General features: G+C 45.2%; 1 protein-coding gene across 3 annotated transcripts in view; it reads left to right on the top strand.

Moving 5' to 3' along the window:
* The first annotated feature begins 1,654 nt into the window (after window positions 1-1,654).
* The window catches only part of BRAF (B-Raf proto-oncogene, serine/threonine kinase), a 73,786-nt gene continuing 49,061 nt past the window's right edge, over window positions 1,655-26,379 (top strand). Inside the window, exons 1-3 of one of the 3 annotated variants that reach the window (XM_053254751.1) lie at window positions 1,655-2,044; window positions 22,454-22,555; window positions 25,024-25,287. In XM_053254751.1, coding sequence (XP_053110726.1) covers window positions 1,904-2,044; window positions 22,454-22,555; window positions 25,024-25,287 — 507 coding nt within the window. In that variant the 5' untranslated portion in view covers window positions 1,655-1,903. The remainder of the gene's footprint in view (window positions 2,045-22,453; window positions 22,556-25,023; window positions 25,288-26,379) is intronic. The other 2 variants (XM_053254752.1, XM_053254750.1) reach the window with 2 other exon arrangements.

The raw sequence follows: 26,379 nt of genomic DNA, 5'->3' as shown, positions 1-26,379 counted from the left end.
CTTGCAGTCCAACAACATCTGTGGGGCATGATGGAACTTGCATCATGCGGGGCAGGCTGGGCATGATGGAACTTGCAGTCCAACAACATCTGCGGACCAAAGGCTGGGAAAATCTGGTGGCTGGTGCAGGGCATTGTGGGGGAAAGAACATGGCAGGCAGCAGCTGCCAGTCAGAAAGCTCTGATCTCCTTAGAGCAGTGGTTCTTAATGTGGGGTCCTCCACCAGATGTTGCTACAACTCAGTTGTGGCTGGGGATGCTGGGAATTGTAGTTCAACATCTGGCAGACCTCACATTAAGAACCACTGCCTTAGAGCAGTGATTCTCAAACTTGGGTCCCCAGATGTTATTGGACTTCAACTCCCATAATCCCCAACCAAAGGCCACTGAGGCTGGGGATTATGGGAGTTGAAGTCCAATAACACCTGAGGACCCAAGTTTGAGAATCCCTGCCTTAGAGAAAAGATTGGATGTGTTAGCAGGACCCGCCCATGGATAAATAGCATCCTGGGGGAGGAGTGTCTTCAGAGTGCCCCACCCCCACCGTTAGTTTATGACTGTGTGATAGGACACAGGCTCAGCTTGGCGACCTGAAAGACATAAGTGAATAATTGTGGAAATGGGAGTGAATATAGACATAATTGAATTGTCATGCATGTGGGACAGGGCTTTCTCTGTTGTTGCCCCCAGGCTCTGGAATGCACCCCCAGTGAATGTCCACTCTTTAACATCTGTGACTGTTTTAAAGGACAGCTAAAGACCTTTGTTGTTTGTTCAGGCTTTTATCCCTGGCTTAGAGGCTGCCAGGTTTCTCAGCTTTCTTGCTTTTGTTTATCCTTTTTATGGTTGTTGTTTTGGTGTTTTATGGTTTTTACTGATTAACTGATTTTAAGGTTTTAAATGTGATTTTTATGAAATTTTATTGTATTTTAACTTTTGTAAACCACCTTGAGATGCGTGTTGAAAGGCAGTATCAAAACTGAGCAATAAATAAATAGGAATTGTGTCCATAGTAGAAAATCACCTATCATCTTAGCTAAAGCTGCACTTCTATTCTAATCAGGACAGAAAGACACTTAAGTAACAGATCCCCTGACTTTAAAAACTTGCGCTTTTTAAATGTTGAAAACAATTATATACATATGTTGTTTTACAAGCATGGGCTAATTGTTTTCAAAAACAATTGAATCAGATGTGGGGAGCCATGCTCGTTGCAAATGCATTTAATAAATTTGTAGTGACTCTGGTTTTCCAAATAGACAGATCTTTTTTCTGCTCTCCTTTCCTGTAGCTGTGAAGAGGTGAATATGCTGCTTTGAGCCTGAAGTGGCCATTTCTACTTTTATTTACTGCTAAGCATTGCTAAACTGGCTTATCTTTAAAAGCACTAGTGTAACAGAAAATGAGTAGGTGACGGTAACAACCCAAGGCCAGTACGATTTAACAACACTGCCTGCTGCTGCTGCAGAGAGGCGGACTACCTCCTACAATAACAACAGCAGGGGCTTGGCCGAAGAGAGGTCGGGAAGGGGGCGTGGCGAAGCACTTCCGCGGCCTCCGGGTTCCCTAGGTGACGCGAAGAGAAGGGGGTCGCGTCGTGACGTCAGAGTGTTTACCGCTGACGTCTTCTCGGACATGCGCACTGGTCACGGCGGCGATTCTGGGTGACGTCACGCTGGGGGTGTGACGTGTGGCTGCCGCTGGCTGCCTGGAAGACTCTGGGGGCGAACTCCATAGCTCTGCTTCCCTCCCCTCCTCCTCCTTCTTCCCCCCTCGCCCCACCCCCTTCTTCCGCTACGGGTCGCGGTTGGGGGCGGCCGGGTCGTCAGGGGCGACACGGCTCCCCCTCCCCTCCTCCCTCCCCCCTCCCGGCCCCCTCCCCCCCCTCAGCGCTTCGATCCAAGATGGCGGCGCTGAGCAGTAGCGGCAGCGCCGAGGGGGCCTCGCTCTTCAACGGGGACATGGAGCCCGAGCCGCCTCCGCCGGGGGCCTGCTGCTCCGGGAGCAGCGGCAGCGCCGCGGGAGACCCCGCCATTCCCGAGGAGGTGAGGCCCGAGGAGGTGCGCGCGGGGCAGGGGGCGCCGGGGCCTGGCATCGCGGGGCACCCCCCGCCGCTGCCTCTGCCTCTGCCCCCGCTTGTCTGCTCGGGATCCGGCGAGGCTGCTCTGCGCGGTGTTGGCTCAGGCCGAGGAAGGGCCACAAAAGGCCTAGCGTGGGGATGGGGGCTCGCTTGGGCGGCGGTGAGAGGTCTGGCCGGGAAGGGAGGCCAGGCGGGGTCGGCTGTTTCAGAGGGGCCAAAAGCGATATTGGGGGTGCGGTGGGGTGGGGGGCTGGTTGGCTAAATGGAGCGCATATTTCGTTGAGGGTGGAGAACAGAGTTGCTCGTTGTCGGGAACGGGGGCTCCTGTGCCACAAACAGCTTGTTCAGCAGAAAAGCGGCAGGTGAAGCTTTTCTTGGCCAAGAGGCAAGCCTCACCGGCTCCTGCCTGCACGTCAACCTGCTGAGAGAGGCACAGCCATCACGACCTGTTGAAAAGCTGGCAGCCCCCCTGGGGGTGATGGCGAGACCCCCACCTAGCACTCGGATTCTTCTTTTATCTCTCTCTTCCCTTGGTACAGTGAGGGCTGTCCTTAGAGAGCTCTCTTGGGGCAAATCAGCCTGTGTGGGGGGGTGGGGTGCGGTTGCCCTTACAGTTAATTGTAATGGTAGTCACAAAAGCAGGGCCCTGCTGCTAAGGCCTGGTCTTGGCTTTCATTCCCTGTTGCACAGGGCAGCTGATCTCCTGGTGACTTTCTCTCCCCCCCCCCAATCTCTGCTTCTTTGTCTCTCCCCCCCACCCCCTGTTTTCCTTATCCATGTGCTATTGAAAAGCAATTGTCTGCCAGGGGTTAATGCAACTGTTCTATCAGCACTCCCCCTTCTCCCCACAAGTGTGTTAATGACTCCCTCTGGCCCTAATTGTGTGGCTGCAGGAGGCCAAGGGAATGCAAGGAGCATACAGGGCTTCTCCGTTTGTGTTTATCTTTCTCTGTCCTAGAGAGAGCCAGTTGCTGAGCTTTGACAGGGCCAATCTGTGGAGCTGAGTAGGAGGGCTGGATTGTTACCCTTCCAAATCAGAGATATTTAAAGCTCCCAGTGGATTGCATCAATATTATTAAAAACAAACATAGTCACATGAGCTCTCTGTGAACAGCACCTTGGCGCAAACAGAGTATGCCTGTGGGCTTTGCTAAGCTCTTGGCATTTGGCTTCTTGTTGAGGGAGGAGACAGATAATGATTGTCATCACCCAGATCAGGCTCTAGTTACAGAAAGCTGCATTAATCTGTGATACTGTCTGTTTTAAACAAGTTTGGGGGACTTCTTCACATGAATGCCTGCCATAAAGAAATACTAGTAAAATATTGTATGGTGGAGATGGGGGAGGGATAGAGGAACTCATGATTAGGGGAGAGTTGCAAAGGTGCCATTGACTTATCCCTGGGTAGTGCTTGGTTTTTTGCATAGCTACTTAGTAAGAATTTCCACGTTCAGAACTGTACCAGTTACTTTGTGTTGGAGATTGGCTCTCCCCAGAGGGCTTCTAATGTAGCTTCTGTATTGTGTACAGAATGTGGTTGGCAAGAAATAAAGGTTAAATAAGAGTTTGTACAGAGTTTGTTTATTCTTTCATCACAACTATTATAGCCATAAGCTCACTCCCTTTACACAAAAACAAAATGAACTTAAAACTCTGGTTCTGTAGAACAAGATAATATCACTGTGAAGGCACAATTGGTTAGGCATCACAGCAGTTTGCAATTTTCTTTAGTAGATTTTGCATAGATATTTTAAGGAATGTTGCTCCAAGAGGTTGACACATATCTAAATTTTGAGAGAACATTTAACAACAGTTATAGGGCTCACAGTGCAACTGTATGCATGTTTACTCAGAACCAAGCCTCGCTCCTTTCAGTGGGGCTTATTTCTTTGTAAATGCATTTATTATTGCAGCTTTAGGCATAACTCTGGTTGACCACTACATCAATAAATAGTATGTAACACAGATGGTTAAAACACCTTATGTTCTGACTTGATGGTAGTGTATTTCTAAGGTACATATGAATTTATTTTCACTGGGACTGTGTTCTCGGATTGTTTGCAGAGAATAGTGGTGTAGTAGCTAAGTCTTTGGTTCAAAATCTCATCTTTTCCATGAAATCACTAGCTGGCCTTAAGCAAGCCAGTCTCTGCCTCACCTCCCCATCTGCAGTCAAGGGACAATAATCCTCGGTTCACAGGGTTGTTACTAGAGCTTGACAAATCCCAGGCACAAGGGAGCCATGGTGCCTAGAATAACTGTGGGGCCTAGACTAAGCTATTTAGAGGCAGAGTTATTTAATAAAATATTTTTGTTCCAGACAGCCCTATTTCTGCTCTAAGAATATTACTTGTAAAGGGATCAAGAGAAGCCCATTTATCTTTCCTCTCCACAGTGTCGATCACAAAGTCCATTAATTTTGTCAAGTGCCCATTGTCAGCTCCTAAATATCTAGGCTGGCTCCTTGATCCAAAGAGAATTTTTCAAGGCCTGGTTGTTAAAAAGATTCCAAGAAGATAATATATGTGAAGTACAACGAACATGCTAAAGTGTTCTATAAATGCTAGGCAGTGTTCTCTTTGTGTTTTTTTTCCCATTTGTTTGTGGAATGAATTTTGTTCTGGGTGGCAGTATGAAGGCAGTGTGAGTGCATGTATATCCAGAGTGGGACCATCCTGATTCAATCTGAGCGGGATCTAAAATTAACTGAGCGGACATCAAAAAACTTGTGTGTGCATGCATGTGCACATGCCTTAGAGAGAACACTGATGCTAGGTATTCGTTACTATTAGCAGCTTGCTGAGATATAGAAGGATATCTGAAGCTAAGACTGAAAATGCAGATGACTGGCTCAAGAACAAATATTGCCCATGTGGTGGTGGTATTTTTAATGCATGCATGCAAACACTTGGCTATAGCAGTGCTCTGCTGCTGCTGTTTAAGGCACTTTGGGTATGAATATATGACCTGCCGAAGGGCCTTCTAGATAGCACTACTCTCTAACAGTGGCCAGCCAGGTGCCTGGGAATCTTGCAAACAGTACCTAGTTCTTTGCACACTGCCTCTGTATAGTAAAGTTCCATTGTTTGCTATCATGCTAACAAACACTGATATCCTCCATGAATTTTTCCTAACCCCTTTTAAAGATGTATAAGCCAGTGACTATGCCATAACTTGAATTCTTGCTAACTGAGCAAAGAGACACCTTTTAGAATGTTGATTCACTTAAATTTAGAAGGGGGAGAGCAACTGTCCCTATCAATCCCCAGCACAGCATCCCTCCAGTGGTGGTTGCTTGTGTTTGCTTTCCCCTGTGTTTCTTTTTAGATTGTAAACTCTTTTGAGGCAGAGGACCCTCTTATTTATTTAATATTTATTTTTCTATGTAAATAGCTTTGAGAACGTTTGTTCTGAATACTTTTGTTGTAATTATGTGTTGCATGAATAAAATACTTCCCCTCTGTCCTAGAACAATTTAAAAGTGAGGCCCTGAGCTTTTGTTGCCGCTGCCTCTTCTTCTTCTTTTTCAATAGATCTTCCGCTTTGCTCTCTCCACACTGTTTCCCCCTGGTGTTTCATCATGAAAGGTGAGGGGAGGCAGACTGAACAGGGTATCCGTTGAGGTCCAGCACAGAGAAGGATGAACTATGAGCATCTTTGGGAAGGAAGGTGATGAGCTGCAGAGTAGGCTTTTTAAGGAGCGCATTAGGCAATTAGGAGATCCTATTTCTCTCTTTTTCAGGCTGCTTGAACTTATGGAGAGTAGCGGGGGAAAGCTGGTAAACATATCGTGGTGCGTTATATTGAATCTGATGGTCCGTCTAGCTCCATGTTGTCTGTATTGAGTGGTGGTGCCAGTGGCAGCAGCAGCTCTCCTTCATTTCAGATAGATCTTTTCTAGCCCTCCCTGAAGATGCCAGGGATTGAACCTGAGACCTTCTGCATGTTTGGCATGTGCGCCACCACTGAGCAATAATCCCTCTCCAAGACAGAGAGGGGATAGAAAGCTGATGTAAATCAGCTTTAGTGGTGATAGGAGGGCTTGCATGAATGAACTGAGTTAGACCCTTACTGTCAGACCTGTGGGGCAAAGTATGCCACTGATGATGATATTGGGCAGCATCCAGACTACATACCGTAGTAATGGCTAACCACAATTAAAATAAATGAGATGGGTTTGTTGTTGTGACTAGTTTAGTTTGGATGCTGCCTCTTAAGCATATTTATGGCATATTTCACATGCAAAGTCCTCTGTTTTACTTTACTTACTGTTTAAGTCAGTGGTCTTTGTTTTTCAAGCAGGCACTGTTATTGGCAAAAAACTTCAATGTGAAATTCACTGCTTTTAGATTGTGAGCCCTTTGGGGACAGGGAATCATCATCATGTTATTTTTCTTTGTAAAATGCTTTCAGAACTTTTTCAGTAGATAAGTGGTTCCTGGTGCGAGATGTCAGTGTCGTGGAACCTTTAGGGAACAGTGACCATAGTGTGATCAAATTTAGCATATATGTGAGGAGAGGATCACCAAGGAAACTTCTCTAAAAATGAAGAGTTTCATGAAAAGAAAACTGAACAGGAAAATCAAGAGAGTCACTGCTCTCCAGAATGCATGGAGTTTATTTAAAACCACAATAATAGAAGCCCTGTTAGAATGTATGCCAAAAAGGAGGAAAGGTACCACCAAGTCCAGAAGGATGCCAGTATGGCAAACAAAGTCAAGGAAGCTATAAAGGGGGAAAAGAATTCCTTCAGATATTGGAAGGCCTGTTCAAATGAAGAGAACAGAAAGGAACACAAACTCTGGCAAAAGAAATGCAAAGAGACAATAAGGAAGGCAAAAAGAGAGTTTGAGAAACATTTAGCTAAAAGCATCAAGGAGAATAACAAAAAATTCTTTAAATACATCAGAAGCAGGAAACCTGCCAGAGAGGCGGTTGGTCCATTAGATGAGGGAGTGAAAGGGAACATTAAGGAGGATATGGAGATTGCAGAGAATCTAAACGAGTTTTCATCTGTGTACAGAATGAGTTTTATTCTGGGTGGCAGTATCAAGGCAGTGTGTGCTCACATGTATTCAGAACAGGGTCTTCCTGATTCAACTTGAGCAGGATCTAAAATTAACTGAGTGGACATTAAAAAAAGAGTGTGTGTGTGCGCATGCACACGCCTTAGAGGGAACACTGTTTCACGGTCGAGGATACTGAGCGTATACCTGTAACCGAGTTTTTCAGGGACAGAGGTTAAGGAACTGAGTCAGATAGAGGTGACGAGAGATGACATTCGAAATGGTCTGAAAAAATTAAATTACCAGGGCCAGATGACATTCAAACAAGAGTCCTTAAATAACTCAAAAGTGAAATTATTGACCTCCTTGCAAATATATATAATGTATCCCTACAATCAGGCTCTGTACCTGAGGACTGAAAAGTAGACAAGGTAACACCGATTTTCAAAAAGGGATCTTGAGGCTGAATGTCTGTTCCAGGCAAATTGATGGAAAGCATTCTCAAAGATAAAATTGTTAAGCATATAGAAGAAGAGATCCTGCTGAAGGAGAACCAGTATGGCTTCCGCAAAGCTAAATCTTGCCTCACGAACCTTTTGGAGTTCTTTGAGAGTGTCAGCAGGCATCTGGATAAGGATGATCCAGTTGACATAATATATTGGACTTTCAAAAAGCTTTTGACAAACTTCCTCATCAAGAACTCTTGAGAAAACTTAGCAGGCATGGGATAAGGGTTCAGGTTCATGTGTAGATAGGCAACTGGTTGAAGAAAGAAAGAAAGGTTAGGTATAAATGGACAGTTCTCTGAATGGAGGGAAGTAAGAAGTGGGGACCTCCAGGGATCTGTACTGGGACCAGTGCTTTTTAATTTAATGATCTAAATGATCTAGAAGTTGGGGTAAGCAGTGAGGTGGCCAAATTTGCAGATGACACTAAACTATTTAGGGTAGTGAAATCCAAATCAGATTGTGAGGAGCTCCAAAAGGATCTCTCCAAACTGGGTGAATGGGCAACAAAATGGCAGATGTGGTCAATGTTAGCAGGTGTAAAGTGATGCATATTGGGGCAACAACCCCCCCCCCCAACTTCACATATACTCTGATGGGGTCTGAGCTGTTGGTGATTGACCAGGAGAGAGATCTTGGGGTTGTGATCAACAGCTCATTGAAAGTGTCGACACAATGTGTGGCAGCTGTGGAAAAGGCCAATTGCATGCTTGGAATCGTTAGGAAGGGGATTGAAAATAAAACTGCCAATATTATAATGCCCTTATCCAAATCTAAGGTGTGCCACATTTGGAGTACTGTGTACAGTTATAGTCACCATACCTCAAAAAGGACATTATAGAACAGAAGACGCAGAAGAGGGCAACCAAGATGATCAGGGGCTTAGAGCACCTTCCTTACAAGGTAAGGCTACAACACCTGGGGCTTTTTAGTTTAGTAAAAAGTTTCTAGTTTAGACTGAAGGTTGACATGATTGAGACCTATACAATTATGCATGGTGTGGAGAGAGAAATTTTTCTCCCTCTTGCACAACACTAGAACCAGGAGGCATCCCATGTAACTCTTTTGCAAGAAATGTATGATCCACAAAAGGAAGTACTTTTTCACACACTGCATAATTAAGCTATGGAATTCTCTGCCAGAAGATGTGGTGACAGCCACCAGCCTGGATGGCTTTAAGAAGGCTTAGATTCATGGAGGACATCTATCAATGGCTGCTAATCTGAGGGCTATAGGCTACCTCCAGCCTAAGATGCCTCTAAATACCAGTTGCAGGGAGCAATAGCAGGAAAGAGGGCATGCACTCAGCTCTTGCTTGTGGGCTGTGGAGGCCTCTGGTGGGCCACTGTGTGAAAAAGAATGTTGGACTAGATAGGCCTTGGGTCTGATCAAATGGGGACAGTTCTTATATTCTTACTATATTTACCTGGATCCAATACGAGGTGCCCCCCTCCCCCAATCAATATTCTCTAATTTTTTTCGTCTGTGTGTGGAATGAATTTTGTTCTGGGCGGCAGTATCAAGGCAGTGTGTGCGCATTCCCCCCCATTCAGAATGGGACCTTCTTAATTAAACCTGAGGTGGGATCTAAAATTAACTGAGTGGACATCAAATATGTGAGCATATGCACGTCTTAGAGGGAACACTGTCCCCAATTCTTTCCTGTTAAATATAGTGGTGGTGGGGCGTTCTACATTGAATTCAAAGTCCTCTTTCTTTTGGGTAAATACAGGTATAACATGTATTTAATCTCTGTCTTTTAAGGCATTGTCTTTTAATTCAGAGTTGTCTTCTATTCGGGTTAATACAGTATATAAATAATATGGTGTGAAAGACTCAGTGCTGTACTTTTTACATCCCAAGGGTCAGGTTAAGAGAAACAGAGCCCTTTCAAGCCCCAATGCCATCTTGCAAGACACACTTGGAAGTGTTGGGAAGTATAGTCCTTCCCAGTGCCTTCCTCATAGTGCTGGGGAGACTACACTTCCCAGCATTCCATGTATGCCTTCCAGGATTGTAGTGGGGCTTGAAGACTTCCTTTTTCCCTTAAAGAAGTCCACTGGTTGGTAACTAAAATCTAGAACTGCACAGTGGGATTACTTGTTTCTGCACAGGATGTGCTGAGTATTCAACTGAAGCTTCGCTCCGGCCTAAAAAAATTAGGGAATCACATTTTGGGTTACTAAGAGCCACCAGTGGCTCTTGGGTTTTGCCGTGAAGAACACTGGTTTAAGATATCTTAATTCAGTTTCCATTTACATCTTCCATGGCCCCAGTTGTATTCATTTCAAGATACCTGACAGGGAACGGATTGGTATCACACTAGCTGTATGCTGCTGTCTGTGTCCAAATGAATGTTTTGAACTGCAGTTTGAGGCTGCTGTCTCTATCTTTGGTGCGTCTCTGCCTTAGCTTTGCACATTTTGCCTCTAGCAGCCTGTCATAGCAGCATGCATGCTTGTGGTCTAGCTGCAGCTAAAGTTTTTTTTCCTTTAGACACTCTGAACTTAAGGATAATTGAGCTGAAACACCATGATTTTACCTGTCTTTCCTTAATGGGTCTTTCAAGAAAGTTCTACTGAGCCGTTGCTTTGAGGTTGTGGGTGGATTGTTTGAGATGTGTGGGGATGCAATTCTTTGATTCTGATCATGCATAGGATTACAGCTGATTTTTGCTCACTTTGTGCAGGTTAAGGATTGTGGTGTCTCTGGTATTTGAGTTTATCAATTTGATATCTAAACTGGATAACAGTAAATATATACTTTTAATCTGATTGCTTGGTTGATGCCAGTCATGGTAAGGAAGGTTGGTTTGTGTGTGGGGTTTTTTTTGGTCCTACGACAGGCCTGCATGACTAATAATTCACCAGGCTGAATGTACCAGTTGTATATTATGGCAGTGATCTTTACTATTTTTCTGGCGGAGTCCACATTGGCAAAAGCCTCCAATGCAAGAGCGATTTCTCATCACACTGATCTCCGCTACACTTCTTCCTTTCAGAGAAATAAAGCCTCATTGAGCCCCAGTACCATCTTTAAAGGTGTACATGGAGAGCTGGGAAGTGTAGTCTTTTTCAGTGCTTTCCCCAAAGAGCTCTGTGGGGAAAGCACTGGAAAAGACTACACTGCCTTCCAAGAGGGCTTTGTTTCCCTGAAAGGAGTCCCACTGGTGCTGGGCAAAAGGCAGCAACGTGTGGTGGGAACAGTTTCCCCTGTGCCATGCTGGGGGATTGTGTGAGTATTCTGCTTCGACTGAAGCTTCACACAGACCTAATAAACAGTTAGAGAGCAACATTTAAGGTTGATGGGAATTGTTACTGGTTCCTGGGTCTTGCAGTGAAGAACATTGTATTATAGCCTGTCAGGTGGCTGACAGACCCTCACATCTCAGTGATTGCAGCCTCAGTTTGACAAGAGATTTATGGAGCCCTGATAGGTTGCCATATGTGGCTGCTGCACCTCATTTGACTTGGTGCAGGCATCTACAAATCTGCTTGCCAGAGGCAAGCACCCCCAGCCCTTTGGCAAGCAGGACATCCAGCACCACACAGATCTCCTCCCCAGAGGTCTCGTTTCCACTGCCATTTTTGAGAAAGTAAAAAACATCAGGAATCCTTTCTAAACAGCAAGTGAGAGTTCCCACTGTTTCTTACCATCTTCATATCCCAGGGCAAATAGCCAAAGACCCGCTTCTCTCCTAAGCCCTCTGCCTGTGTGCCAGAAATGGATCTCAGGGAAGAGAGGGGATTGGTGGCAGCCATGAGTAATAGCTGGCTTGTGAGTTAAGCCTAAACTTGTGGATCTCTGGCTTCGTGCTTTATCAATTGTGCAGCCTCCTTATGGTCTTGTGGTCGCTTCTGATGCCTTAAAGGGAGCATGGCTGGAAATGGAATATCGAATACAGTGAGGCTTCTGATGAGGGGCCAAGAGCACTCAGTAAATTGTCTAGTGGAAAGCATTGCCTCCTGTTGACACAGCCTGATGAATGTCTGAGCAGTCTAGCAAATGTTGTCAATTGAAAATGACGTCGCTTGCCAACTCGGCTTGAAAGAGATAATGTAGGATTTTTCAGGGGAGAAATGCTAGGTGACTGTTTCATAATTAACCTGGCAGGCAAGCTGTTGGGGATGTACTTTCCTACATCCCCCACCCCATTACTGCAACTGTTTAGAAAAATAAAATAATGGGACTGCTTATGCAACTGTAACAGATAGGATCAGTTTTCCTTGCTGTTGAAATAAATGGACAGTATTTAATAATTCTAGTCTGTCTCCACTTCGCAGTCTCCAAACCATTGAATTTTGTCCGTGATTGAAATCGGTTTGGTCAATTAAAAATTATCTTGCTCACAGCAATAGAAAATAGAGAAGACATATTACTCACTGTTTCAACACCTTAATTATCAATAGCATACAGAGCCAAGCACTTATGACATTTTAGTTCTAATAAGATTGTCAGATTGTCTAATAAGAAGCAGTATTTTGGGTGGTGGGGATAGCCATGGAGCTGATAGTATCCCCTTGTGAAGATCTCCCAGGCATGCTTCCCACAAAAGGGGACCACTGGCTCAGGTGATTTCTTGGAAGCAAATACTTTATTACAATACTGGACAAAAATATTGTTACACAATGTTTACATATTTATTGCACCTTTCTCAACACTTTCTTTAACCTTGTAACGGAAATACTTATGACTAGTGTTCCTATAAAAGGGATTCCCAGCCATTGTTAACTACACTCCCATAATCCTCAGCCAAAAGCCATTGCAGCTGGGGATGTTGGGAGTTGTAGTTAACAACGTCTGGGAATCCCTGTTACAGGGAACACTGCTTGTAACACTACTTGCTACATGGTCTTGCTTGATGGAAGCATAACATGTTAGTTTAAAAGCTTGACATTTTATAGTTCTTATTTTTTAGCTTTTAAAATAACTTTTAATTTGCAACTCTTTAAAAAATGTAACTTTAAATGTGGTTTTAGCTTGGTGTTTTAATTTGTTTAACTTAAATTTGGTTAACTTTATTAGTCTTATTTTACATTGTATCTTATAATGGTAGCCGCCCCGAGCAGTAGCGTACTGGAGGAGCAGGGTATAAATACTATCTATCTATCTGTCTATCTATCTATCTATCTATCTATCTATCTATCTGTCTATCTAGCTATCTATGAATGAATGAATGAATGAATGAATGAATGAACAAATAAAATAATTGGGTGGCTGCATTGCAAACACTTGATACTTAGAACATTTTGTTTAATTCGGAGTTGTATCTAGAAGGGTATCTATATTATTTAGTGCCATCTGTGTGCATAGCTCTTTATAAAGAACTAGTATTTTTAAGCCCGTTAAAATAATGGGCGCTAGTAGGCTGGTCCTGCCGCCGCCGTTTCTCTTCCTTCCGGGTCGGGTCCGGTCCCGTCGCCGCCGTCTCTTCCTTTTTGCGGCTGGGCCGGACCCGCCACCGCTGCGTCTCCCTTTCCTGCGGCTGGGCCGGTCCCACCGCTGCTGCCGTTCCCCTCCCCGCGGCCGGTCAGATCCCGCCTCCGTCGCCTTTCCCTTTCCTGCGGTCGGGCCGGACCCGCTGCCGCCGTTTCTCCCCTCCCCGCGGCCAGGCCGGACCCGCTGCCGCTGCCTCGGCTTTCCCCGCAGCAGGGCCAGTCCCGCCGCCGCCGCCTCTGCCCTCCCCGCAGCCCGGCTGGTCCCGTGGGCGCCGCCTCCGGCCTCCCCGCAGCCGGGCAACCAACCGGCCAACATGGCCGCCTGGTGCCTGCGGTCGTGTCTCCCTCGGCGTGTTCTGGGCATGTGCTCCGTGCATGCCCAGATCAGCCGAGGGAGACACGGACACAGACACCAGAGACACAGGCGCACACGCAAGGGCTTCATTATATAGGATGAGCCAGTGTGGTGTAGTGGCTAGAATGTTGGATGAGGACAGAGGAGACCTGAGTTCAAATCCCCCTTCAGCCGTGATACTTGCTGGTGACTCTGGGCCAGTCACTTCTCTCTCAGCCTAACCTATCTCAAAGGGTTGTTGTGAGATGAAACTTAACTATGTACACCGCTCTGGGCTCCTTGGAGGAAGGGGGGAATATAAATGTTTGTTGTTGTTTTTTAAAAAGATAAGTCTTTGCCCCAAGGGGCTTGCAGTCTAAACATCAACCTACAGGAGACAACAAGAGGAAGGGGAGGCAGGAATAAATTGGGAAAGAATATGTGATGGTTTCATTTGCAAATACTTTGACCTGGTTACAACAGAAAATGGGGACTGGGCCAAAGGCTTAGTGACAAAGGTGGGTTGTAATTGGGTTGAGACTTAATTCAGACAAGTGCTCTTGGTCAATAAATCTAGGGATTGGGGTTCAGACTTTTTTGGATGGAGTTGTACTTTCCTTAGAAAAACTAGATATGCAGTTGGTAGTGCTCCTGGACCCAACTTTGCTCTTGGAGGATTGTGAGGTGACCAGGAGTTCCTTCACATGGTTCAGGTTGGTCTTTGATGCCAGCTATACTAGTTCTTGGAGAAGTAGACCTGGCCATGGTCATGTACTTGCACCAGGGTTGAATTACCAGAAGCTGCTTTCATGAGACCACCTTTGAAAGTGGCAAATGTCAGTTGTTGCAAAAGGCAGCAGAGATCCAGCCAGACATGACATTGTTTATTCAGACTAAACGTCAATTTATTCAGTGATTCCCTGTTAATCGTGGTTGGCTCATGACTTCTGGATAACCTGGGGTATCTTGGATTTTTTTTGTTCGTCTTCTCACCGTGCCCAATCATTTCAAGCATATGATGGAACATAAAAGATCCATTATGCTAAAGGCAGACTGTGAATCTGTGTACACAGAATCATCAGTTTGATTATTTACTTATATGTTTATATCCTTCTTTTCAAAAAGAAATAAAGTGGCTGACAGACTCCTGCCTGAAACCTTGGGAGAGCTGCCACCAGTCTAGACAGTACTCAGCTAGATGGCCCGAAGGTCTGACTCTACGTAAGGCCATTTCCTGTGATCCTAGTGGAGGCTTGGACAGGGCTTCACCATGGCTGCCAACAGGTTGTCGAATTCTTTCCTCCAAGAGGTCTGCCTGGCCCCTCTGCCACGTTTATGTGTCTGCTCTGCCCTGGAGTGAAGTTTTTGTTGTTTGATCTGCTGCAGTATATCTCTTTGATTTGCTGTACTGTCTTGGCTTGTTGATTTAAAATTGTTTGATGTTGCATTTATTTTGAATATATTTTTAACATTGAGCTTCACTTTGGATACACTTTTTTGTTGTTGGAAGGCAGCCTATAAATGTTATGTCTAGGGTACAATAATTCTCTTTGAAGACTTCTTGGTAGCTTCAGTTGGCACCAGAGGGTGGCATTGTGCATCTGTTTGGAAGTGGGTTGCTGGGAATGCATCCTGCTAGTCCGCCAGCATCTGTACTTGCTCTGTCTTGTGTCTTTGGCATTAGGCTTGACCCATGAAGCAATAAATGGCCTAGGCCCTGTGTTAGTGCTATACAAATGCTAAGTATTATCTCTGAGATCAGTTGAATGAACTTTTTAATGTCAATATGTTTGTGTCAGTTTCAAAGAACTAAACTACTTATCAGTTAGATGAAAAATTTGGCCCTTCTTAACAGATAGCCCCCCCCCTTAAATGGCAGCTGCAGGGGTAGGGCAGTCAGGATTCATGGGGAACAGTTGTTAAAACTTTCCCCTCCTGCCAGTTTTAGAGATGTGCGCAAAACAGATTTTGTGTTTTGTTTTGAGCTTAAAACAAAACGCCGATGGCTGAAACGTTCCGTCAAAGCAGTGGCTGTTTCGATGGAAAAAACCTTGAAACCTTTTGAGTGTTTTGGCCATAGAGAACAATGGGGAAACTTGGGAACACCCCATTGTTCCCCGTGGATAGCTCCTAGCAACACCAAAGTGGGTTGGATGGTAGGGCACGATGGGTGCTACATACCACTAGTGTTCCCTTCTTCATCATGAACCCCACCGCCTATTGAGATCATCAGGAGAGGTCCGTCTGCAGTTGCCACCAGCTTGTCTGGTCACTACTCAGGGACAGGCCTTCTCCATTGCTGCCCCGATGCTTTGGAATGCGCTTCCTGCTGAAATAAGAGCCTCCCATCTCTGACCATTAAAAAAAAAAATCTTTAAAAACACATTTGTTCACCCAGGCTTTTAATTAAATATCATTTTAATAGTTTTAACTTTGTTTTAAAATATTGTTTTAAGGTTTTATATTGTTGTAATGTTTTAACTTTTTGCTGTCATTTATTTTAACCAGTGTTTTAATTTCTTTGTTGTCACTTACCTGTTTTAACTAATGTTTTAGCTTTTCTGTTGTAAACCGCCCAGACACATAAGTTTTGGGCGGGATACAAATGTTAAATAAATAAATAATAGGGATTCACAGATGTTGTTCACAACAACTCCCAGCATCTCCAGCTGCAGTGGCCTTTGGCTGGGGATTATGGGAGTTGTAGTCAACAACATCTGGGAATCCCTGTTAGAGGGAACACTGCATACCACCCAACCCACAAAAGAAACAGGCAAGTGGGCCATTTTAAACAAACTTTTAACTTTTCTCCCAAACCCCCATAGGATCCTACCACCCAATCCACTTTGGTGTCCCTAGGAGCTACCGTGTTTCCCCGAAAATAAGACAGTGTCTTATATTAATTTTAGCCCCCCAAAATGCACTAGGGCAATTAGTGGTACATCAGAAATTACTGCTAGGTCTTACTTTCAGGGTATGTCTTATTTTTGGGGAAACAGGGTACCCATGGGGAACAGTGGGTTGTTTTGAGTTCCCCATTGTTCCCTATGGCCAGAACAAGCTGCTTTCACAGAGTGCACACACAAGTCTTGCATTGTAATGCAATTTGTAATGCATTTTGCAACCCTGCCTTGAAAAACATTTTAGAAGCACATAGTAAAAGGGAATCTGTCCCTCCCAACATAGAACACATACTTCAAACACAGTCCAAAGATGGCCAGAAAGAATCACTGACCCAGAATCTACTGCCAGCCACAGTGCCTGCGCTGCAGTAACATCACAGGCACAAGTTGCCCTATCACACATGATTATGACTCGTAACTTCCTAGCATTGCAACAGCTGCCCTTAGCTCAAGCATAGCCATATGCTCAACTAGAGCAACCTCAGCCACATTTTGACTTAGTACAACACCTTGTAATGCAGATTGCAGATCAGACCAGAACAGTGAGTGAAGCACAAGTTACTCTCAAGGCCAGACTTGGAGCTCATCACAGCAGTCAGCAAGAAGTATTATTTTACTAGTGGACCTGGGCACAGAGCATCTGCGCCTCTAGTTGGGCCCAGCTGTATCCTCCCCCACATATGCTGCCACCGCTGCCTCACTCGGGGGGCTAGGGCCAGGCCGTGCCACCGCCTCCCTCTGCCTCTCTGTCCTCATCCTCGGGGTGGCGGAGCTTTGCCCGCTGCCTGTTGTCCTCCTGCCACCCATTGTCCTGTCGCCCTCCTCAGGGTGGCACCTCCACCTTGCCACCCGTCGTCCTCCCACTGCCTGGCATGCGCTCCTCCCTCCCTCCTTTGGATGTGTCGTCCCCTCTGGGCCCACCATTGGTCAAGGCTGCAGTGGGAGCGGAGCTTGTCACATCCCCACGCATCCCCTCTACAGGAGTTAATTATATAGATAGATACACACACAGCGAGAGAGAGCTGGCATTGTCTGTTTCTCGCTGCAACACTATCTCACAAACAGACCAAACCACAACTCAAGGAAGGAAGGCACCCAAGTTCTGCCTTTGTCAGTCTGAGATCCAGCAAAACCAGAGAGTTATTGTAGCAATAGCACAACATATTATACTCAGTGCTGAGAAAAGAAAACCACAAAATCAAACTTCCCTTGATTTTTTCCTCCTCCTGGTGTATCGTCTGTAAGGGCTCTCTCTGCCTCTAAGTCCCTTTGAATACATTTTGAATATGAAATTCCTTCCTGTTGTATACACCCCCTCACTCCTTCCAGTCAATGGGGGCACAGTTGCTCATGATAAGCCAACCAAGAGGCAAGAAGGCCACAAGCCAGCTGGAAGCAAGGGAAAAACAGTTGTCTAGAATGGTGCTCAAAACACTCATAATGTTCCAATTTAAATGGGGTGGTTTTGTTCCGAGCTTGAAACACTTAAAATTGCCCATTCTCGGTTCCTGATGCCAGGGATATCTCTGGGTTATCCTTCCCCACCAGCTCCAAGCAGGACATATACTGTGAATAGAAAAAACAGATAGGGCCCGCCCACTTGGGGCTGCTGAGGATAACCCTGCCCCAGTTCTCTGTCCGAAACTGAGCCAGTAACAGTAAATAGAATGAACATGAAGACAAAGAGAACCAACAACAACAGAATATATCATCAAGTACCTGAAGGTATGGAAGAGGAGAGAAAAAGGGGTGTACAGGTTGGAAAGACAATCTCACCCCCATCATCCGACAGCAGCAGGCAGCGCACCGTCACTGGGTGGGATGAGATGTCCCTCGCATCAAGAACCAGAAGAAGCCTTCACGGTAAGTGAAAACCAATGCTCCGTTCTCAGTTCCTGATGCCAGGGACATCTCTGGGGACATACCACAGCTTGGCCACACAGGGCGGGAGCGCAGCTGCCTATTCCCGAAGGCCGCCTGGATATTGGCGTGTGTTTCCATTTTATAATGCTTCGTAAAAGTCGAAGGAGCCAACCATGTTGCCACTCTGCAAATGTCCTGAACATGAGCAGAAAAAGCCGCTGAGGTTGCCACTGACCTAGTGGAATGTGCTGTAATTCCGGGAGGTGGAAATTTGTGCAGAGAGTTGTAGGCCAGCACGATGCAATCCTTTATCCACTGAGTGATCGTTGCCGAGGAGGCAGCGAACCCCTTTGTCCGGGCACTATAAGATATGAACATAGTATTGGTCGTATGCAGAGATGAAGTTCGTTTGATGTAAATCTTCAGGCATCTGCGAACATCCAGCTTGTGCCAGAGTTTTTCCCTCTCATGAGTAGGATGAGGGCAAAACGAGGGGAGATATACGTCCTGTGAATGGTGAAAGACAGATGCCACCTTCGGACGGACGAAGGGATCTGCGAACATCCAGCTTGTGCCAGAGTTTTTCCCTCTCATGAGGAGGATGAGGGCAAAACGAGGGGAGATATACGTCCTGTGAATGGTGAAAGGCAGATGCCACCTTCGGACGAACGAAGGGATCAGGTATAAGTCTCACCGCCTCCTTTTGAAATATGCAAAAGGCTTTGTCAACAGACAAGGATCTCAACTCCGAAACACGGCGAGCAGAGGTTACTTCTACTAAAAAAGCTACCTTTTGAGACAGAGTCTTCAAGGGAATGGAGGTGATCGGCTCAAAGGGAGGGTGTTGCAGTGCAGAGAGGACCAGGTGGAGGTCCCAGGAGGGAAACCTATGGACTACGGGAGGAGACAGGAGAGTAGCCTCTCTGAGGAATCGTCTCAAATGGGGGTATGCTGAGAGGGACGCTTGAGGACGGCCAGAAATGAGACCCAGCAGCGAGGACGCTTGACACTTTAGCGAATTGGGTTTGAGACCCTTCTCCAGGCCGTCCTGAAGAAATTGCAGGAGGTGTTTTGTGGTAGCAGACCCGCGAGGAATGGAATGATGGGAGCACCAGCGAAGGAAAGCCTGCCAGGTCGTCTGGTAGATGTGATTAGTGGACGGTTTTCGTGACGCCAGAATAGTTTTCATGACCGCCTGGGAGTATCCAAATTTACTTAGCACCCCCCGTTCAGTTTCCAGGCGGTCAGCCTTAACCACGCCGGGTCTGGATGGTGGACTGGCCCTTGGGAGAGTAGGTCCTCTCTGACGGGCAGCTCCCAGCTCTTCGGCCATGTGTACCAATTCTGGGAACCATGGTCTTCTGGGCCAGAATGGGGCGATGAGTATCACTCGGGCCTTCAAGAGGCGAATCCTCCTGAGGACCCTGGTCAGCAGAGGAGTTGGAGGGTAAGCAAATAGCAGACCCTTGGGCCACGGGCTGGACAGCGCGTCCACTGATGTTGCTCCCTGAGAGGTGAATCTGGAAGCAAGGGAAAAACAGTTGTCTAGAATGACGCTCAAAACACTCATGTTCCAGTTTAAATGGGGTGGTTTTGTTCTGAGCTTGAAACACTTAAAATTGCCCATTTAGAGTTGAAACGTTTTATTTATTTATTCAGTTTTTATACCGCCTTTCATAATGCATCTCAAGGCGGTTTACAAAAGTTAAAGTACAATAAAATTCCTTAAAAGTTTGCATTTAAAACCTGGAGCCTGTAGGAAGTAAAAGTTTGAGTAAATAAACAAAGTCTTTAGTGTTTGTATTTTTTAAAGTAGCCACAGTTTTCACAGAGCAAATGGCTACTGGGAGAGCATTCCAGAGCCTGGGGGCAACAACAGAGAAGGCCCTGTCCCGTGTACACAACAATCTAGCCTCTCTCATCGTTGGCATACAGAGCAAAGGCCAGACTGACAATCTTGTTGGGTGGGCAAAAACTCTTGGAAGCAGGCGGTCCTTCAGGTATCCAGGGCCCAGGCTGTTAAGGACTTTAAAAGTAATAACCAGTACCTTGAATTGGATCCGGAAACAAATTGGCAACCAGTGCAGCTCTTTCAGAATAGGTGTTATATGCTCTGAGCGAGCAGTTCCAGAGAGAACCCTGGAAGCTGCATTCCTCACCAACTGAAGCTTCTGAATATTTTTCAAGGGTAGCCCCATGTAGAGCGTTTTGCAGTAATCCAGCTGCGACGTGACTAAGGCATGGGCAACCTTGGCCAGATCTGCCTTCTCAAGAAAAATAAAGATCCCTAGGCAGGTTCCAATTACACCAGGATTATGACAATGGTGGTGATAGGAGGAGGAACAGGTATGCACATCCCTAACAATTTCCAATGAAAAAATTGGAAAAAATTTCTCCCCCATTTCTCCCCCCTGAAACGGCTTCTAGCCCCAGAAGGGAATCTTCCATTCGTGCCAATGGAGTCGTGTCCCCCCCCCCCCCCATTTAGTAACGGCTTTGGTTGCACCATTTTAATCAGGATTTTGACACAAGGGGAGAAGGTTAAATATCCACTCTCTGTGGTCCTAATATTGCGCGCACACACCCCAGCGGCTTTAAAGTTTTTTTGGGGAAAGAGAGCAATAATGAGCAGAGATGGGTTCTTGGTGGCTGCCCCCTCCATTTGGAGATGGTCTGCATTCTGAGTATCTTCCAGAAGCATTGGAAGGAACTACGTTTGGTTGGAGTTAAGGAGATTGGGGATGTTAAATGGCATTTGACTCAGATTATTAAGTTTTGTGTTTAATGTTAAAAAAAATTAAAAAATTTAAAAAAATCCTGAGATTCCATGGATTATGTCCCACCCTAGGAGGGAAGATACTTCCTGGTGCCATCTTCTCCTATTTCCCCCCTCCCCATAAACTTAAATCCCCTGACATTCTGGGATGGCCCTTGTTTCTCACACAGTGGAGAAGGTCATTGATAACAGTGGGTTGTCTTCCACCACTTGCTCCAATAGACTGGATTGTTCTCGGGTGAAAAGATCAGGTGAACTGGAAGCTCCTCCAGCTTCCTTACCTAGGTGGAGTGATTAGGGGTCTCCTCAGAACTGTTTTAAGAAATCTAAGTCTTCATAATTAGTTGTTTTGATCAGTGTAAGCTTGATGCAGACATTTGCAAAGTAATAACACTTTGTTGGCTATCATGTGTTGGGTGAAGAGAAAAAAGGCTCTTCAAGCAATTGTGTTGGTTCTTGGGTGAAGCTCTCTGCAGTTTGCCAGATGGTTAAACCTCTGAGGTGATAGCCTGAACATTAAACATACTGTAGGTTTTCTTAGAGCAGGAAATGTTTAAATTCTTAGGTGTTGTCCTTTGGCTAATTGCTACTGTTCTCGTATGTCTTCTATTATGTCTTCTATAAATAGCTTTATGCTCGGCATCAGGGTAGTGATCATGTTGGTGGTGATGGGGGGCATTGGGAGTGGGTGCGGTTAAAACTGTTCAACATTTCATACTGGGAATCTCTAGCTACAAATAATATACGTGCACAGATTTTTGCATTCTTTGGGCATATTTGCAGTTTGCATGTTGATGAATCCAGCAATTCCCCACATGTAGTTGGCCATTTGTGTCATATGTTACATTGTGTTCACAGTCGTGGGAAAGCATAGACCTCTGCCCCACTTATAGGTACTTGCTCAATTCACTCTGAGCCAGCCCAAGAGGAGAGCTGGCCTTGTGGTAGCAAGCATGACTTGTCCCCATAGCTAAGCAAGGTCTGCCCTGATTGCATATGAATGGGAGACTTGATGTGTGATCACTGCAAGATATTCCCCTCAGGGGATGAAGCCGCTCTGGGAAGAGCAGAAGGTTTCAAGTTCCCTCCCTGGCTTCTCCAAGATAGGGCTGAGAGAGATTCCTGCCAGTCTGTGAAGACAATACTGAGCTAGATAGACCAGTGGTCTGACTCAGTATATGGCAGTTTCCTATGTTCCTAAGGCGTGGGGATTTATGGGAGCTGAGTGAGGGGGTGGTGGGGATGTCACATGTCATGTACTTGCAGTGGCATATGGGCTTCCCCTCTGCACATGGCAGTTACTTCGGGCTACTTCAGTAGACAAACGGACCCTCAGGATACGTCAGTTCTATCTTTGTAAGGCAGGAGTTCTCAAACTTGGGTCTACAGATGTTGCTGGACTACAACTCGCATCCTCCCCAGCCACAATGGCCAATGACAGTCCAGCAACATCTGGGGGACCCAAATTTGAAAGCCCCTGATTTATAGGTTAAAAACTTTCTAGTACATTTTTGAAGTTTATGGAAATATGTGCATGTTTATTTTTAGGTGTGGAATATCAAACAGATGATTAAGTTAACACAAGAACACATAGAGGCCCTCCTGGACAAGTTTGGGGGAGAGCATAATCCACCATCCATATACTTGGAGGTAAGCTCTGAGTTGCAAATGGAAAATTTGTTCTATGTCTTGTATGAGTATAAAAGAATGTGCTAGTTCATTAAGTTATAGTTAATGCCACCAGTTAACTTTCCAGGCTTCCTAATTCATCTGAGTTCAGAATTTGTTGGTCAGAGTATAACTTTCGACAAATGATATCAGCTGCTATGTAAGTATAAATAGCCACATATTGCTGCGGGATGGAGGTATAAAATTAAATAATTTTCATTATTTCTAGTGTCATGTTGATGTTTTGGTTGGTCCCAGTCAAACACCCTTGCATAGGTACTGTCTGGTCAAAAGTAGTTAGTCTAGCTTTGGGAAGGAGAGGTCACGCTTAATAAATCTGATTATCTTCTTTAAGCAAGTGACAATGAAAGCTGACAAGGGTGAAGCTGTAGACATAATCTGTTTAAACATCTAAAAAGGTACTCTTTTGTGCTTTTTTGTGCTCTTTTGTGCTTGCTGTAGCCATCTATATACCACTGTCTTGACAGTGGTTATGGAAAGAGGGCCTGACTGGATACAGAATTGATTTTCCAGTAGCAATAGTTCAGGCTACAGTAGTAATGTAGATTAGAATTGACAGGATTGATAAAGGCAACTCAGATGAAGTTCAATTCAATTTTCTTGAAGAAAAAACTTGAGTTGGAACATATTTCTAGAAGGGAAAAGAATTGGCTGAATAAAATATCTAAATACATTTAGTTCTTTAGACTTGGTGCCTGGATGATCGGGAATGAGCTTTATGCTCCCGCCTCCTCTCTTGCATATGGCTTCCCTCTGTGCTTCCTGTTGAGTACTCCGCCATAGTTTGTCATGATGTCTGAAGTGGCAAGCTGTGGTTAGGACTAGCCTTCCAAACCAGAAATGGAAACCATGACTAGCATCCAACGTAAAATTTGCACAAGCACAACAGGAGGAGGAGCACTTTTCAGTGATTCTCTCTTCACACTGCATCCCCTGAAAATATATTCTTGAAGACTGAAGAACTCTCAGGAATATATTTAGGGTGAGGGCACTGCAAAGTGGGGGGCAGGGGACTGAAAATCAGTGCTTCTTTCATTGTGGAAAGCAGCTGTGTTCCACTCATGCAACTTCTGCTCTGGATGCTACCTCATGGTTTGGAGGGCAATTGCTAACCATAGTTCAGGCGTCACAGTAATCTAAGGGCTATTACTGAAACAGGAAATTAAAGAGGGAGCTGAGGGGGGAGCAAAGAGTCTGTGGCTTGTCCATGATTCTTCTGTCATTTGGATGATTGTCTGAATTGAACTACTGCAGGGCAAAGTTGCATGGAAGATAACGGTCATGCATTTATCCGTCCAGCCATGCCATTTACTGGACTTTGATCCAGGTTGCTCAAGTGTCATGTGCAGCTGAAAAGAGTATTGTATCTATTATAACAGTCACCTGCAAAGGTGGGGAGTTTAAATTCCTCATTTGTGGAGCTGACTTGGAATCAGTGTGATGCACCAGCCAGTGTCCTGCAGCACACTGGTTGGGGAATGCTGGCCTATGGCTTATATATCTGAATTTCCAGCACTAATTTGACAAGTACTGAACCATTGCTAAAAGCAGAACTACACATTGAAGTCATTCACACAATCAAAAGCTCTGTTTGGGTTTGGGAGCTGTGTGATTGTAGATAGAAGTGATTGTGTGGAAACAAGGTCAGAGGAAAAGCTACCCAGGTTTTCCTCTTACCTTGCTTCCACACAGCTGAAAATTGGGAGCACACAGAGCTCCCAAACCCAAGTTGAACATAGTTTTTGATTGTGTGAATGGTTTCATTGTATTGGCAAACGTGTTTTACAAATGAGCGTTTGTTACTGGTGATGCAGTTTACAGGGCTGAAATGGCGGGGGGTGAGGGGACTACTAGCCCTGCCTCTTCTCACTGATTATCTCCTGCATCCCTTCCCCCAGACTTTATTTTTCCAGCTGGGCTTATTTCCAGTGACTGGGAGGAAATGGATGTAGGGGTTGCGAGGGAGAATTGGCAGGAAGGGAAAGGTCTCATGCTTCCTTGGAAATGTGCCACCTCTGCATATTATTACTATTGCAAGGCAAAGTCAAGGTTGGGATTCCTGTTTTTGCTTTGTAATGTATAGCTCTACCATGAAGGAGAGCAATACATCTAGGTTCTTTGGTGGAATTTTCCATGAATACTTCAACTGAAAGAAGACTTCGGTCTTATTCTGACGTGTGTGTCCTGTTCCACTGCATAAAAGGGGTATAAGGTTTTGGTACCAGAATGGCAAATAGGGCCATTGAATTCCAGTAATCTTGGCTGCACCATTTTCTGCTTTGTCATAATTTTTCCCTAAATGTTTTCCTTTGGAGGTTGGATCAGGAACTGTTTCAGTGATTGTACCTCAGGGTGCTTAGAGGCTATAAATATCTCTGAAGTGTACATCCAGGTTATCTGTATTTTAAATAACTTCATTCCTCCTACAGGCCTATGAGGAATACACCAGCAAGCTAGATGCACTGCAACAGAGGGAACAGCAGTTATTGGAATCCATGGGGAATGGAACTGATTTTTCGGTCTCCAGTTCTGCTTCCACAGATACCGTTACATCATCATCATCCTCTAGTATCTCCGTAGCACCTTCATCCCTCTCCGTTTATCAGAACCCTACAGATTTGTCACGGAATAATCCTAAATCTCCACAGAAGCCTACTGTTAGAGTCTTCCTGCCCAACAAACAGAGGACAGTGGTAAGGCCTGTGCGTTTGTCAAAAGCTTAATTTTTGTCTGCTTGCCAAAGCAACATGGTGGTTAGAACAACGGAAAGGCAGAAGACAGGTACAGTATAATTCTTGTACATCTGAGTATGATAAACTGCTTAATGCAATGATGATACCAGATGCTGTGCTGGATGAGAAGTGTAATTAATGGACTGGAACACAGAGTTTGTTTTGGGAAAGGTGACCCCTTTTGTGAGAATGGAAAATAAAATTCTGTTATTTGTTGTTAGTGTTAGTTCTGTGACACGTGCTGTATAGGACATAGAAACCAGTGCACAGAACACCTGCTTTGCCTTTTGTAGACAGAGAGCACCTTTGCACCCCCAGAGGGCTTGCAATTCAATCCAAGAAAGTCAAGTAAATTGGAGGAGGAGGCAAGGAAAGGAGCTTGATAGAAGAGCAAAAAGGAGTGGAGTTGCTGGTCTTAGAAAGCATGGAATTAAAGGTGGAAGTGGAGATGAGTAGATGAGTGTCGAACACAGCATGGTCCAAAGGAGTAGGTAAAGGTGTTGACTGTTAAAAGCCCTAAATGGCTTGGGACTAGTCTACCTGAAAGAGTGCTTTCTCTAATACCTCTCTGCCCATACTTCATGGTCATCTTTGGAGGCTCTCCTCTGGGTGCTGTCACCCACAGTGCTGGAATAGGTGGCTACCAGGGAGAGAGGGTTTTTGCTAGTGACACCACCCACCCACCCTCCCCCGGTCTGTGGAATGCCCTCCCTAGAGAGGTCCACCTGGTGACCATTGTTCTCTCTAAAACAATTTATCTGTGTGCAGAATGAGTTTTGTTCTGGGCGGCAGTATCAAGGCAGTGTGTGCACATTCAGAATGGGGCCTTCCTGATTCAACCTGAGCAGGATCTAAAATTAACTAAGCAGACATCAAAAGACTTGTGAGCGTGCACACGCCTTAGAGGGAACACTCCTGGTGACTTCATTGTATATGTTTTGATGCCAGGCTAAAGCTTTCCTCTTCCAGTAAGTTTTTAATTTGTAATTGCTTAGTCTCCTAATTTCTGCAGGCTTTGTATCGACTTGCTGGCTGTTTTAATGTGTTAGAGTT

This window comes from Hemicordylus capensis, chromosome 5, assembly GCF_027244095.1.
Source record: "Hemicordylus capensis ecotype Gifberg chromosome 5, rHemCap1.1.pri, whole genome shotgun sequence".
Lineage (NCBI taxonomy): Eukaryota > Metazoa > Chordata > Lepidosauria > Squamata > Cordylidae > Hemicordylus > Hemicordylus capensis.
This window is presented reverse-complemented; position numbering and strand designations above follow the sequence as displayed.